Raw genomic sequence first — 17,138 nt, 5'->3', positions numbered from 1 at the left:
TGCTCAGATATCAAGAGGAAATCGCTTCCCAAAGCCCATGTGACAGATTTAGCTTTACCAGACTGCTCTGACGACAGAAGGTGGCTCCATACTCTGTAGTCCTTTCGAGCTTGTAAAAACCAGTGCAGATATAGCATACTGAAGCATCTGGTCCCTTTCTTACCACCTATTAAGGCTGTGAAGTGTTGAGTAAATCCTGAAGGCATGAGGCCCGAAGGGAGGAAATTAATCCACATCAACAAAAAACAAAGGCAGAAAAGCCAATACCTCATTTGAGGTGGGACTGAGAATCCACCTAAAAGGGAAAGCTTCCAATGGACTCTCTGGGCACGCTCCATGGAGGGAACCCATGACAATGACCCAAACCTCTCTCAATCCTTGCTAGAAGTAATTAAAGGCAAGAAATTTCCATGCAATCTTAACTAGCTAGTGATTCAAGTGGGGTGGAAGATGAGCTTTCTGAAATGTATATCCTAGCAGATAGCAGAGATCTTCAAGGAGAAAATAATATTTGAATGACTGTCTCACGAGCCTCAGGAGCTCAAGCCCTCATCTTGGGTTAAGGAGGCCTGGGGGGAGAGGAACAGAAGTATTATCTACCAACAGCAATGGGCAGAAACGGCAGCTAGGCAGGGCCTCAGTCAAAAGTAGAACCCAGGCTGGTATTCAGAACATTTTCTTGGAGCTAAAACGAAGACTGAGAATTGAGTAAGAGGAACAAGCGTGCATTTTGAGAACCCAGTTGATCTTGCTATTAATCATTACCTCTCCTGCAGGAGGAAAGCAAGCACGCTCTGCTGAAAACAGCCATCCACCTTTGCTGCTGCAAGACAAAACACAGGAAGACCGGAGTGGCCGAATGCAGGATTCACTGCTACCAGTTCAGGGGAAGAGGCAATGAACCCAGTGACAACGAAAGATGATTTCAATGTCAAAGTCACGCTTCGATTAAGGATAAGGCTCTTCACAAGGCTGAATGCTTTTCTTTGCTCTGCATTCATGCCAGGAGGAGAAGGGGAAAGGAGATGACAAGAGGCTGGAAACTGATATAGGAACAGCTAAGCCCATAACTTCCTGATTGCCAGGCAGCAGGCAGAATACAGGAACAACCTGAAGCATTAGGGAGTATCATCTACGCTCCCAAAGGGCTCTGCAAGGAATATAGTACTCCTTTCCCAATTCTTCTGAGAAACTGCACTCATCATCCTGGAAGACAGGAACTTGGTTGATGGTACAGGTGAGAACTCCCTTCGTTCCAAACTTGAGGCTACAAAAAAATCCACATCAGAGTAAGACCAGAAGTGCAATTATCATCCCTGAGATGGCTGAAGAAAGTGCTCTGTGGTGGGGACATACAATACGGGCACACCACCTCTTCTGTGTGAAATAAAAGGCGAACAGACAATAGCTTTGGAAATATGCTGCCTCTAAGCAGTGGCTGAGGACAATCCCAGGAACCTTGGCCTTGTCTGCACGTGACAGCTGAACTCTGTCTCAACAGAGTCTAAACCACCACCAGCCTGCATACCAGCTGAGGTGAACACAAAGAAGCAGTGGTAGTGTCACCATTGGCCAGGATCAACCACGGACAATGAAAAACACGTGGCCTTGTATTGCCTACAAGGAAGCTGGCTGTGGTAGCCGAGCTCCACACAAGATGTGGAAACAGCACTACTGAAGACTGAAGTAGAATGGGGAGCAGAGAAGATTCAACCTGGATGCTCCAAAGCTAAGGTGTGGAGCAGAAATGATTTTTTGTTTCTTTCTCTTTCTGGAGAATAGCCTGGAATGCTTATTTGCTCCAGAGATGGAAGGTCTAATCATGCCAAGTCTAGAGCTGCCACACCTGCATGGGATCCAAACAACAAAAAAGGACCCAACAAAAGCTTTTTTTAGCAGATTTTTCTGAACCTGCAGCTCCTGGTCCTGCAAACCTGTAACTAGGAAACTCCGACAGGGCATCAGACCTCACCCAGGCAACTGAGGAACAGTATGCAAGGGTTTTAGCACAGGCTCACACAAGAGGGGGGGGATAAAATTTGTTGAGTTAGCTTCTTTTAACAGGACTTGTGGACGGAATTACAGCCAAAACCAGACAATCACAGGAAGCCTACAAGTACGTATTCAGAGTGCCACTACGCTCAAGAGAAAAGTAGGAGGAAACCAATCACAAAGCGCTTCTTTCCATCAGACTGTTGAAAAGACCTGAAATGCCACACTGCAGGCACACGCTGCAGGCATGAAGCATGAAGGAGGCAGACGATATCATAGGGTCACCAAGAGAACAAAGGGTCCTGAGTGAGAAGATGCACCACCTGGTCAGCAAGCACTAGGGCTATTCCATGACAAAAATCACTGTCCTCCAGCCATATACCAGAAACTGCAGGTCGCTGCCTTAGTGCCTTGATTTCTCAATGCTCGGAAGAGAAAAGCAGCCCAAACACATGACTGTTTGGACAAGCACATTCGTTGGCAACGTGCTGGCACAGTTCCGACACGACCCAAACAAGAACAGCATCAGAGAGGTGACAGACGACTAGGCCTCATCACTTTAATGGGGCAGAATGAGGAAGAGGAGAAACCTCCTCCCGTTGTCACCGCCACTCTGATACAAACCCCTGAAACAAAAGCAGACACTAATCTGCATCTCAGCCCTGTATTCAAGTGACAGCATGCTGAGGTTAGCTTAAAGGGAAGAGCGAAAATTATATACCCAGTCAGCCCCTTAGAAGAGTTTAAAATAGCAATGCAATCATCACTTGCTTGTTTTTTGGAAGGTGAGGAGTGATACAAAGCTTAAAATTCACTGTTGAAGCAAGAGGGAGGCTCAGCCTTTCCTCAGCACAGAGAAACACCAGCCCTCCTCAAGCAGGTAACCAGAGTTCACTTGTCCCCAATTACATGCACTTAAAGCTTTTGGATGAATGAAGAATTTAGAAGATTATGGTTGCTGGATTAAAAAAAAGAAACACACCACAACTGAATAACTAATGAACACTTACATAATTATAGCGCAAAGAACTTGAGCTTTAATGTGGCTTGAAATTAACAAGGTCAGATCTACAGCTCGCATAAACATGGCCCTAGCATGAAAGAACTTCCAAACAGCTTGTCTTCATTGGCTGAGTTTATTTCTTTAACTTCAAGAAAGCTCAAACAGGACACCCAGGCTGAAGTAAAAGTATGATTGTAATTCACTAAGAAAGCAAAAATTATTTTTAGCAATGAAGAAAAAAATAATAAAGGAATCTTCCACATAATATCTTACAGATAAGAACATGACAGATATTTAGAAAGCCCAGATGGACTGAAGAAGCTTATGTTAGATCTTTTAGATATTCTAAAAAAAGCCTTATTTTCTTTTGTTTAAAGTTAATTTCCTCTAGGAAAAAAAAAAGAAGTAAAAATAAAACAAAAAGGAAAAATCATTGCTCAAATCTTTTTTTTTTCTGCAAAAAGAATTCTAAAGAAAGATTTCAAAAAACATCTTTGTTGAAATTTTACATTCAGCATCAAATTTGATTTCTTCATCACCTATAATAATTTTCTTTATTGCCACTCTCCAAAGTCATGTTTTGGTGTTTTTTTTTTGGGTTTTTTTTTTTTTTTTAGTTTTGCACCTCTATTTAGTTTTGCACCTCTATATCATAAAACAAACATTTTTTGAAAACAGAAGGAGAATTAAAGTAGTGAAGAACTACAACAGCAACTTTCTCTAACAAAAGCCTAGCAAAAATGCCCTCCATCAATCCCAAGGTATTCTGAATGTCTTGGATCGTGTGGTCTCCAGTCTCTTGCCTCCTCTGATTTGTAATTTCACTGTGCAACTGTCAACATTTCTGTAATTTCTATTAATTGCACTTGTTAGTACCACTGATTAATTCAGTAATAGTCCTCAGAATTCTTTTTTACATTAATGTCGCTCTAATTTTGTACAAAGTGAAATACGTACTTTGAACATGCAGAGATCTATTGGCAGTAATACAAGACATCGCCTGGAAGACTGTGTAAGTGCCTATTAGTTAGAGCACAGAGCTATCTAAGCTCCTGTTTTCAGCTTTCCACTAAGACTTGACAGAAAATAGGATTACTTCTTTATCCAGAGTAGAAATCTGCAACATTTTATAATTAAGACTATTATTTCTTATTGCAAGGGGACACAGTCCCTGTTCTTTGGCCCCTCTCCTTTCACAAGCTGCCAAACACAGCTCCTAAAATTAGAAACTGAAATTCATATTTAGGTTCTTATAGTACAGGTGCTCGGCACCTAAGAAAATACAGAGCCCTTCAGAGGTGCCAACATCTATTTCTTAATTAGCAACTTTCACAATCAAAACAGAAGCAAATCAAAACAACTGTGTGGGTGCCTGAACATAAAGTATCACTCTTCATTTTAATAATGAAGACCATAATTAACATCTGTAATTTTCTGTCAACAATATCCAATTAAACTCTTCCCTTTAAATTATAATTGCTACAATAAATACTAACCACTCATAAAAAATAAATATATAGCCTTCTTAGAGAAGTAAGTAAGAATGAACTACAGAAAGTATTTTATCACAGAGCCCCCCCCTTTCAATCATGGAAATATATTGCAACAATTTTACTTACTTTGTTAGTTGTTAACCAGAAACATCAGTGTAATCACATAGATATGGAATTGGTTAATAAAGTTCAACATGAAGACATAGAATAAAATAGCAGGAAACATATTACCTTTGCGTTCTCAAGTAGAACTTCATCTCTACCTAAGCCAGGTCCTATGACAACTGAGTGCAGTCGTGGCAACCACTTCTCCACCTCATAGACAGCATTCGGACTATCACTAAACAAAATTAGGGAAAAAAAAAAGGCATGTTCAAAAAGGCTTCATTTTAGTATTCTCAAAATCTGAGTTCCAGATGCAAGACAGAAAGAGCTCTCTCATATCCTGAGTGTCAGGCAATTTTATCCTTCAAATTACCAAACATTTGTAGCCCAGGAAATATGGCATGGTTGTCCAAATAGCTAAAATGAAACATTTCTCTCAATTCATTCCTTAAGGGATACCACATAAAAATGAGGAAATAATTACAAGTATCCCCTACAGCTATTACAAAATATTAAAAGAAAAAAAAAATAGAAGAAAAGGGCAGGGAATCAACAGTTGTTACAGTCTGTCACAGTTCCCTATTTAATGTTTCCCTGTAGAGATTACACCTTGGAGAGAGAGCCACCATCTCACAAGTGTATACTGCAGCTTGCTGGAAATTATGCAATTTATTATTCTGTATGGCAAAATGATAAATCTACTCGTGTGCTTTTTTTGTCTGTTGTTTCATAAGCATCTGTTCCAACTGAATTGCAGCCAGACTGTCCCCTTTCCCCAAAAGGCAAGAGAAGCAGCAAGCTGTTCACTACGGGTATCATGGGGTTGTAATGTTTAAGATCTCTGTAGTGTTTAGGTTTTGCCTGTGTTGGAAAAACGACACGAATACCCACTGCCAAATGCAAGCGCTGCAATCCAGCATTCAGCAGCTCACCAGAAACGTTTATTTTGTTTGGATCGGTTTTGTTGTGTAAATAGGTCAGAACATTTTGAAAGCACAGCTGGACAATGTCAGTAAATCCTTACTTTCAATACGGAGGGGAAGTTTAGCCTCCCTCCCCACCTCCGGCACAAGTGGCTGATAACAGACGAACATTTTAACCCAAGCACGGGGGGCAAAAGCTCCCTGCACGCCAAGCAAGGAGGTGCTACACGACAGCACTACTCAGGATATTTTCAGCCTGCGATACTTCGACAGAGCTCTGTTATTGCGGATAAAAGCCCCTGCATGTTTTTCATAACCGACAGCTGCACCGCTGGGACACACCACTCGGGAACAAGTGTTTAGCCCGGGTCTGGCAGAATCAGCAAATTCCACAGCGATTTCTGCAAGTGCCAGGCAGGAGCCAGAAGCTCGTGCAGCTGCACAAGCGAGGCGGCCTGCTCACGCCTGGCCGCGGCCCAAAGGCCTCGCCACCACCAAGGGCCGCTTCACAAAGCCCCAGCAGCGCCCGGGGCTGACGCCACGGGACACGGCTCTGTCAAAACAGCTCTGCGGGGTGGAAGTGACGGCCCACGGCAAGGGCAAGGGGGACGGCGAGCCACGTGATGACACGTGTCCCTTCAGGTGTCCCTGAAGCACCTTCCCCGCTAAGCGAGCTGAAGTCGAATTTCTGCTGGAGCCGCACGGCTCCCCCTCATCCTCTAGGCCACAGGGACACAGCAGCAGCTTGAGGATGTCCGAATCAGCGGCCCCTACTCCTTTCTACAACCACCTTATGTAAATACAGGCTGAAAACACAAGTATTTCAATACATATTTAACACATGTATCAAAAAAGTCCCTTTTTCTTTTCTTAATATGTGGTAGGTAGAACATCTGAAAATCTGTCTTTGAACCAAATTCTAGTAAGTGTCAGCATTTCTGAACGCATTTTTATTTATATATTACATATTGAAACTGGTTTTAGCTTTAGACCAGGAGAGGTGATCTATAGCAAATCCCTGCTTTCCTGATAAGGATGTTTGAAAGGACTGGATTCAAACCAGCTCTGGATAGTGGAAGACAAGTACACGAAATAAACGTTACTTTAAATAGAGCGAAGATTGTACCAAAACTTCCTCTGCAAATAATAAACTTTCTCATGCAAATAATCTCAAGGTATAAAGTTTACTAGTTTCTTTATATTCAGACTTCAAATAAGATAGTTTGGTCTCCAACCCAACTGATAATGTACGCTCTTCAAAACAAAGCCATCTCTTGGGAAATGAACAGTCCAACACCAAGCCACTCCTGCTCACTTTGCCCCTGGTAATAATAAAAACCTACTGTAGAGCTTTTCATCTTCAAAGCATTTTACAAACATTACGTTTCACATAACTCCTTCGCAATTCCGCATCGAGAAGCAACCCAAGGCACATGACGGGCCAAGAGATTCAGAATGGTGATAATGACTATTACATTGCAAAATCAGCTATTAAAAACATGCCGAAAAATATCTGATGGATTTTTATTCTTTATAAAAGGAAGCAGAACGAATACTGCCTCCGAGTAGCATCACACCAACCTCACTTCAAGGTACCGGATGCTCACAACAGCTGCAATTACGCACCTAAGGACACCTTATAAACTCTCCTGGCTCTGCTTGTCTGAAAGTGGAAGGGCTTATCACATCAGGTTACGGCTTAGTCCCACACACAGACATCAAAGTGGTAATATTTTAAAGCTGATGGAGTAAAAATGACCACCGTGTAACTTTCTTCAGGAAGATGATGAATGGGAATCATCTCCAACTTTCCTGACCACAGGACGTAGCACAAACAGAAACTCTTTCAGCTCTTAACAGCTACAGTCTACGCACAATACTTAAACATTCCCAAGATTGGTTTTCTGACGCAGAAGTCAAATGGCCCCTACGCTGTAAGGCTTCAGAGCAGGGTTAACAACCAAGCTGCCTACCAGGCACAGCCCCTGGACTGTAGTAATTCCTCAGCAAAGGAAGAAGTTGCTTAGGAAATGTTACATGGCATGGGCCAAAACCTTGCCCAGGATCATTTGGATAATTTGGCAGTATGGATAATAATGCTCAGATAACTGGGAATAAATACACCTTGGCTCTGTTTAGTTTACTACTGCAGACAAAACCAACATGTATTCTTGTTTCTCTGGGGATTAAAAAACAAACAAACACAAAATATTTCAGAAGTACCAGCACAAAACACAAATCATATCCTCAGCTGTTCGCTGCGTACTGTGCTCACAAAAATAACTGTTACTTCCTTTGTCCCTTCATGCCAATTGCTCTGCCTGATTCCTAACCTGATTTCAAACCACTCCATTTAATTATCGCCTCCACTGCCAAAGACATGCACACACAACTTAAATTAGCACCATTTTTTTAAAATATCTGTAAAGGTACGAGGTATAAAGATGATGTCCCCTTGATCAAAAGAGATGTAATCTTCAGGCTTGGATAGAGAGGGACTGAGTAAACAAGAATCAGTATTGTCTTTAGGGGTGCAGAGCCATAAGATAAAGAAACATGGATTTTTTCCAAAATAAAAATCACGAATGCAATACTCCTATTCCGAAGAGCAAAGCTAATACTAATATAAAAGTAGTCAGAAGACCTCTTGCAAGGCCCCAAGAAAACAGCATTTGAACTTCTGAAAAGAGTGAGAGAAAGAGCTGTTATCTTCCCTCATCACGACTTTGATTAACCAAAAGTTAGGGTTTTCACAGAACTACAGACTGGCTGAGGCTGGATGGGACCTGTGGAGGACATCTGGTCCAACCCCTGCTCAAGCGAAAGGAACCCAGGCCCATCTCCAGGCGGCTTCTGAAGGCCTCCAAGGAGGAGACCCCACAGCCTCCCTGGGCAGCCTGTGCCAGCGCTCACACAGCACAGAGGTGCTGCCTGGTGTCTTGATGGAACCTCTTGGGTTTCAGTTTGCGCCCACTGCCTCTTGTCCTGTTTATTTTCCAATTTTCTCGTCTTTTATTTCCCAAAATAAAAGTAATCTTACACAATGGGAATAATTTAGGAAGCTGAACTGAAGCAGTTACACCAGTAAACACGGATGGAGAACTACAATAGCACTGTGCAGATGCGTGCAATAAAATATTCTGGTGACAGACCACAGTTGTAGATTTGCAGGCAATGAACAGATCTTTAAAGAGCTACCTAATTTCCAGCTAACCACTATTACGTGAAATGTTGTCAGACACCATTTCGCAGGGAATCTAGATTATGACATCTCACTGTTGTTCAAGCAAGCAACTAACCAACAGCCTTCCAAAACCCAAAAGCTTTGTCAAAGTCTTAGCTTGTCTGGAGAACAACTGATAAAGCTCTGACTGCATACAGAAAAGGACTACCGCAGCATAAACACGAAAATAACATCTGCAAGACAACAGAATTATTGTTTTTCAGGCAAACAGACGAAGCTTGCATAAGCCATCTAATTCCTGTGAAGGCCAGTAGGCGAGGAAGAGTCTAAAGCTAGTGTCAAGTGTCAGAAAGATAACCTACTGTCAATCAATCAACTTTACACATCGTCCATTAGTCGAAGCAGAGGTAAATAAATAAATAAATAAGCAATCCTACAGTCTCACAGTGGGGCACACTGCGAAAAAGGGCCCCACACATGTTTCTCTGATCAAACTTCCCTTGGCTGTTAGTGAGAGGCTGAGGAGAGACACAAAGCCTCACTCAGCTCATGCGGAGAAGACTGCAGTCTCTTGGGAAGGGAGACACAACAGCTTTATCGCTTGCTTTCCTTGAACCTCCTCCGTAGACAGGACCAAGGCATGGTGTTCAGAATCTTGCATGTTTATCTTTTTGCTCTTTTCTCTGCCTTCAGAATGTAACTTTCATGGAAAATCCTAAAAAGGTATTAGTTTCCCTTCAAATTAAAACACCACCTAGTCTCTGAAATGGTGAGGACTAATTTTTTTTTGTGTGTGTGTGAATTACTGGTAGCTTTAGATAACTTCTACCAAACTAAAATCAGTACATGCTGAAAAAACATCCTCTTGGATTCCCACTCAAATTATTTTTACATACGAGAACTACACCGGTTTCGTTACAGTGCATATGACAGTAATTGCTGGATTCAGTACTGCAAAGTCTCCTTGTTGCCTCTTATCTAAACGCACAGCCTCACAGCCTTTTATATCTTTTAGTTTTGAACTGCTAATAAGAAAAATAAAAACTTTAAGCTTTTTGCTCTTCAGGACTCTTCTGTATTTCACTATCACACAATAAAAATTGAAATAAGACAGTTCTGTAGATCTTTATCTTGGTGAAAGCTCGCTGTAATAACCTTTCCAAAAAAAACAAAGAGCCTGAAAATAGATGGTGACTATTGCCCTAAGATCACCCACAGTTTCTAAACATCTTCCAGAGCAGTTTGTAACAGATATTTGATAGTCACCATCTGCTTGAAAGTCTACTCTAGCTGGTCACTGTCCAGAGTTGGAGAACACTTGACAGCTAGGGTCTGAAACATAACTCCAGTCTCCTGCCCCCCAAAACAAAAAGAATTTTGCTGTGTGCTGTATTTTATTCAAAGAGTGGCTTTCACCGAGTGATCAAAAGCCGTCAAGGCAATAGCTTTAAATTATCAGAGAAAGGTCTAAACACAGCAGCTTTCCCCATGAATGACAGTTACTGTCATTGCTTTCTAGAAGAGGGAAAAGGAACAACGATGAAAAGGTGCAGCCTTGTCAAATTTTACACAGAAACAAGAAACTGAAGCACAGTCAGCATGGGTATAACTGGGAGCTACGGAAATAGGAGATAACCACAAATGACAGCACGTACAGGAGGCAGCAAGACAGCAGCTTTTCACATTTGTTTTAGGCAGGTGGAACCACCTAGGTAATCTGAGAAATCTTAGGTTTGGACTTGGTAAAATGCCAACCAGTGGGACCTCCTGCTAGAGAAGGTCAAGGGACACGACTGCTGTCACCCGATCAACTATATGGCTCCTCACAGGAGAAGATATTTTTTTAAATTCTGCTCATTATCAGTGCACACGTGGAATGATTGAGCCCAACTCCAAATGCATTAAAATGTATCATTGCAAAAGTCTGTTATGTAAACTCAGACAAAGACATTTTAAGTGGGCAGTTTCAAAAGCCAACCTGGAGTCTTATCTTCAAAGATGAGAAAAAGTCTCTGATCTGAGGATGAAAGAGTTTTGGTTTTGTTTGTCCAAGCACTGCAGGTAATTATATTAACGTGAATCAAATGCTAGACCTGCTGACATTTAGATCCTGTCATGTTATACAGTACATCAAAAGAGCAAAAGACGGGACATAATGTGTAGCTCTAGAATTTAGGTAGTTATCTCAGAAAGATAATTATTAACTATTGTGGTAAACCTCGGGTGAAGTCATTATTGGAAAATGGGCAAATAAGATAGAGAGAGAGATTATTCTCCAAAGGTTATGTCAAAGGAATTACAAGCAAAACCAAACAGTGCAAAAAAATGAGCATAAAATTAAAATAATCATATATTCCCAGAGTAGCTGTATTTCTCAATGTTTAAATCATCGTTCTTGTAAATTAACTCCAAGTTTCCAGAAGCCCAAACTTTTCAGGCAGCATCTCTCAGCCCCTTGAATAGAACTGGAAATAACTGCTTGTTCTAGGAAACCTCACTGATCCCATGATCAACTCACGGGATCCAAGCACCTCCATCAGGCAGAGTCAATCTCAGTGATGACAGTGTGAAGTTGGTTGGATGCAATTAGAGACCAAAAAGAGGTATTTAGAGAATTAAGATTAGTATATTAAAACACCAAAAACAAAGTTCAGAAGACAAAATGGTTAATTTCACCTACCAGGCTGTTGAAAGATGCCTATATAGTGTTTAATCTGCAAAGACTGCACAGACGTTAGTTATTTACTTGCTACAACCTGACTAAATGACAGGGAGGAAAATGAAAAGAAAAAAAAAAAAAAGCAAAGGCCCTAATGAGGGAGGGATTGAATAATATTAAAACCAATTATTCCTTTTCTGCTATTGAATAAGCAGGCGTATGTGACAGGCTTCATTCAAATATTAACAGCAGGCAAGAACAGCAAGCCAGCAGCCAGGAGAAGCACTGGTGTCCCAGGTTCACAGCCAGAGACTGCTCTTTATATGCAGACACCACAGTCTTTACTTGCTCTGTATTCCACCTTCAAGACAGTGCGAGTGTGAATTACCTACCAAGGTATGTATTTGGAAAAAATGCCTTGGTTATCCTATCATACCTTTCGCATTGTAATAATGATGACAAAACCCCAAACATATTCCACAGCTGCTACACAGACACAAAAGGCTCTCATTTCAGGCACAATATCTGTTTCACCAGGCACTGGGCAGGTATGTTGTCAACACGCTACAGGCACCAGAGCCAACCACAGCCTCCTTAATAACAAACCTAAATACATTACATAAATGGGGTCACCTCTCTTACGCAGAGCAGAGCCTCATATCCTGTGAGAAAGAGCCCCAAAGGAGAAGAAGCTATCGCTTCAATCTATTTTCTGAGATTTCTCACACAGACATGACGACAGCACTCAAGGGCAACCTCATCCAGCCTCGTAAAGACACCACAAGTACCAACACAATTATTTTACGGCCTTCATCTAGAAATATCCAGACCTTCAAAGCAGTTCTAGTGTGTTTCGATCTCAATCATTACGAATGTAATACTACATCACATCACCAACGTGTGTTACAGCGATCCACCCCAAAAGTATCGTGATAACCAAATGTCTTGACTCAGCTGTTTTCATATTTTAGAGTTAATGGAAGCAGTCCTGCCCTATTAATACTCCCTGTAACTGACTTGGTAAGCAGAAACTGTCAAAAATCCTTCCAAACAGACTGCAATCAACCCAAACCTGTGATTTTAAGTGACAGAATGAAGCTGGGATGACAATGTAACTTTCCTCAGAATGAAGCAGAATTAAGATGTCCCTAGAAAAACTCATGCATGTTACTTTTACTATGTTGATTGATAAACAAAGTGACAAATTTTTATTACATTGATATCACTTTCTAGTTTACATTCTGCTCTTAAGGTACAGCTGATAGTCGAACCAATACCAGGAAGGCTTGAGTACTTCAAGTCAGCTCTCTACACCTGAGAAGACAAAACAACTCTCAGCCTAAACATGTTTTGGTGATTGTCAGCTGGAAAAAGGAATGAGATCCTAAGAGCTTCAAATAATAAAGAAAAGCAAATACCAATCATGCCTTTCTTCACTCAAACTCAAGAAAAATTATGTACCAAAGAAATCAAATCCCGGTGTCAAATAATAGCAGCACAGCAAGTATTCCGAAGGATGAATTTGACCAGGACTTAACCTGAGCACAACGCACCTGCATGTGTATGCTTCTCTTTCTGACATACAAAGATGCAGCAACAGCAGAGTCACTCCCCACAGTGATGTCAAAGATGTTTTACTACATCTCCCATTCTGAAGTGATAAAACATCTATAAGTTTTCACCTGGGATAAGGAGCCTTGCAACAACAGGGAGGAAAGGGACTAGAGCATGAGGTGAACACATCTCCTCTCTTTTATTCACTTGGCAGCATGAAGCGAAGAAACAGCAGCTTTTCTGAGTGAACTCAAATAATGTATCAGGAGCTCACTACCCATGATTCGCCTTCACTATTTTTTTCAATTTATCAGATCATGGACAAAATCAAGTAAATCAAGTAAAAACAAGTTAATACATACCAGCAACCAGGGCCAAAGATAAGCTTCTTCATTAATAGTAGCTGGCCTCAACAGACTGGCCAGCCTCAAGAAAGTTTCCTCCTCAATTTCAAAGTGAGAAAAAAAAATATTTTTCAAAATCCAAAGCAAAAGTTGAACTCTGCAATTAACTGTAAGACTTTCAGTAGTTCTGTCAATCCTTCCCAGTCCATATAAACCCAGAGATTTGGCCAGCTGGGAGAAAGGTATTAGTTCTAAATCTGTATTTTGTTTAAGGAAGATTTTTTTTTTTTTGAGAATGGAAAAATTACATGAGTTCTTCTGGACCACAAGAAATTTATGACCTGACACCTCAGACAGCTTCTCTGATAAAACTCTGTGGAAAAAGGAATATAAAACTATTGACTTTACAAATAAACTGTCTGACAAGAAGGTTGTAAGTGGGTTACTCAGTAGTATCTTGATCTTTCCAGGCCTATGAAGAAGGAAAAACTCTGTAAGATTACAAAAAAGTCCTCGTAAGAGGACTAAGAGGTGAACTAGCAGAATAAATTTACTCCTACCTTCTTTTAAAATATAGCCAGCTCTGTTCGTATAGCTCATTTAACTCTGTGATCACTGACCTATCAAGACAGTATAAGTTAACCCAAGACACGTATCCATGCAGGCTACTCAACCTGACCTAAGCCAAGGAATTAACAAAGGCAATATAAAAACACTCCTGAAAACAGTTTTCTAGAAAGTTCCAAACATTAAAGCAAGAAAGTCTGTACATATCTACAGCAAAGATCCATACAGAAAATGACTGCAAAAAAACTTGGCTTCTGCATTTCAGTAAGTTTTATCTTGTCTGGTTTTGTGTAGAAGTTATGGAAGGAGCATGCTAACACAGAAAACAGAAAAACAGCACAAAACGTAGATGGTGGTAGCAAGAGCGAGGCAGCTACGACCAAGACACAGTATACTCCACTATTCAAATACCCTGACTTCTGCAATACACACTTCTAGGTTCTCCACAGGAAAGCAAAAAGTCAGCAAAATTACTGAACTGGCTAGCTGGTTAATTTTTAATTAATGCTTTTATTAATACCGTCATTGCTGAAGGAACAATAATGCCTTTGAGAGAACCCCTGACTAAGAAGGAAAAGCTACTGTTGATAATATTGACAACTCATTGTCCCAAGAAATACAGCTCTCATTTTTAAGCTCAGGCAGTGAGGACACACAGAGCCAGGTGTTAAAGCTTCATCTTCCCAGATCCCAGGCTGCAACGTGCAGTTCTGGCTCTCCTACCTTCCTTCACACACAGGAACAGAGAATGAAGTCACGAGATAAAAATCACAGAGAAACTTGCATTATGGGTGTCTTTAGCATGGGACGTTGCACTAAAAATGAATCCCAGAAAGATCTGCAGCTGTGGCCACACGGAATTGCCCTGATAACACTGCAATGTTGGATGCCCGTTTTCATAACCCTCCTTCTGCAATCCTACTCAATCCTCACGTAACATTCTTCACATCCTTGAAGTGACAGACATATGCCAAGGACCTGAAACACAACTGCACGACTTCTAGCTCTCACACACCTCTGCTAGTCATCTTGTCACAGGTCAGCTACAGCAGCTCGAAGGAGCCAGAGGAGCCCCTACTTTCAGAGGTGTTTTTTCCTTAAGGTGATCCCCTTTGAGGCGAAGGCAGATACCCCTGAGAGGTAGCATCAGCCAAGTCACAGAGGAGATGATAAAATGTCAGACTTCTGGCTGTACAAAATGGCAGTTGAACCCTGGCAAGGCACCAAGTTGCTCAAACAGTGAATTGAGAAGTCCACAGGGCCATAATTATGATTAGCATAATAAGAGGGTGCTACAACAGCTACCTTGTTACTCTGAAGGGTCACAGAAAAATTATAACAAAGCAAAGTTTTAGGGAGGGACACAAAAGAAAACAATGACGTAGCTCGGAGGTTTTTACCCGGAGTTTCTCCCATGCGTGAAGCGTGGCCCGGGAGAAAGTACAAAGACTGTTTAAGAGATCAGGCTCTGAATCAGGAGCAGCCAGCCATGCTAACAGAACTCCAACTTCTCTTCAACTTATAAAAGATCATACGAACAACGTGACACTGAAGACAAAAGGATTTCACTGGAAAAATAGGCTGCTTGTGTAAATTTGAATTAAATACGGGCACAATACAGTCAGTCAGGATTTTTTCCTTTCTAACTAAAAAAGGCTATTTTCTCTTTTCTTCAAATGAAACAGAAGAGATAAAAATAACAGAAATTTCACTGACAAAATTTGAACATTCTGGTATTCGCATTTTTTCATTTTGAATGTCATATAAGCAATATTTACAGAGCCATTGATTCATGCAATTAGCCAGCTGTCTGGGTGAAATTAATCAGTTATAACAAAAGTATTACACATCATCATTGATTTTCAGACTTAATGCTATATGGATATGAAAATCCATCTAGATTCATCACACTTTGTTCAGGAATTTATAGAAGAGATAAAGTTTAAACTCAAAAGTTCTTTTTGCAAACAGAAGAATAAGAATTTCCGTTGAAATCTGAATAGCACAGAAGACACCGATTGAGAAATCTGCATATAAAAACCCACATATTTAGTAGGCACAATTTGGTCCCGACAAGCAGAAATGTTACTGTTTATACAGTCACTTCCATTTTTGATTATGCTGCTTCTGTTTTTCCTGTAAGACTTTTCCATTACCACAGATAGCACGAACTAAAAACGCTTCTTGCGAGGCAAGGTCAACTATTCCCATAGAAGGCAACCATACGCTGTATCCCAAGTGGCACTCACCAAGACAACCTAAGTTACAAGCTAATACTCCCATTAATATTTTCCATCTCATTTGTTATGATATGGTATCAGACAAAACATCAACTCAAGATCTGCCTTCTGGATTTTAGAGGCTAAAACAGCTGGACTTGTAAAAACCCTGCCCTGCTATCTTCCCCTTGATTTCAGATTCCCTATGTAAAATCCACAAAGTCAAGGGTTTTCTGTCTCTAATAAAAATAAAATTCAACTCTTGATGCCTGTCTGTTGACTGACCTCTTTCTAAGCACCTTGTTCTACAGACAGGAAAAAAAGCCACCATTAGACTGTAATATACTTCTTTGAACTGCTACGACTTCCAACTGTAGGCATCCCCATAAGGGAAATATTCTACTTCTCACACACCAAAATATCTCTACTGTCATAAACCTTTCCTGACAGAAATATCTGGCAAATATGGTTTTAAATATGTTTTTTCTAGCTTTGCTATGTACACCAATGGACTTTAACACACATGGGTGCAAGCTAAGCTCAGGGCCATAAAGGTAAGGCACACATCCTAAATCTCATTTACGGTGTTCATTGTACACCATCACAACACCTAACTGAAACAATCTATCCTGTTAAAGTTTACCAACTGGTAGCACATTTCAGAATACAAATTCAGGGAAGTGCACACTGATTTTCCAATTAGGACAGCCACTTATCAAACCTGTCATCTTCATGTTAATAAACCTTTTATTTTAGATAACAACATCCATTTATTCCCCAGCAGCAGCTGTGTATCTGATGCAAGATGCTTATGAAGAAACACGAAAATAAGTGCCCCCCTTGCCCAGTAACTTCAGGTAAAAGACTATGGACAAAATAGTGAGAGGAAACAGATACGCTACTGTTTAATATTTTTTGGACAGAAGAAGCAAGAGAACATACTCTATTTGTCTTTCAAATGCAGATTCTAAAATGCTGACTTGTAGAGAATCTTAGCTCTGGATTTTGCTACTGCTCACATTTAAATGCATTACAATCACAAAACACATGTCAGCAAGTAGTGGAAAGCAACATCTGATACTATTTTATAGTACT

The 17,138-nt window shown here is 40.7% G+C and overlaps 1 protein-coding gene across 7 annotated transcripts in view; it reads right to left on the bottom strand.

The window, feature by feature from the left end:
* NAXD (NAD(P)HX dehydratase) overlaps positions 1-17,138 on the bottom strand; it is a 50,923-nt gene that overhangs the window by 23,429 nt on the left and 10,356 nt on the right. For all 7 annotated transcript variants that reach the window (XM_013194486.3, XM_066985550.1, XM_066985557.1 and 4 more), the window contains one exon: positions 4,720-4,828. In XM_013194486.3, coding sequence (XP_013049940.1) covers positions 4,720-4,828 — 109 coding nt within the window. The remainder of the gene's footprint in view (positions 1-4,719; positions 4,829-17,138) is intronic.

This window comes from Anser cygnoides, chromosome 1 (genome assembly GCF_040182565.1).
Source record: "Anser cygnoides isolate HZ-2024a breed goose chromosome 1, Taihu_goose_T2T_genome, whole genome shotgun sequence".
NCBI lineage: Eukaryota > Metazoa > Chordata > Aves > Anseriformes > Anatidae > Anser > Anser cygnoides.
The sequence above is the reverse complement of the archived record's forward strand: the minus strand, read 5'-3'. Positions and strand labels throughout refer to the sequence as shown.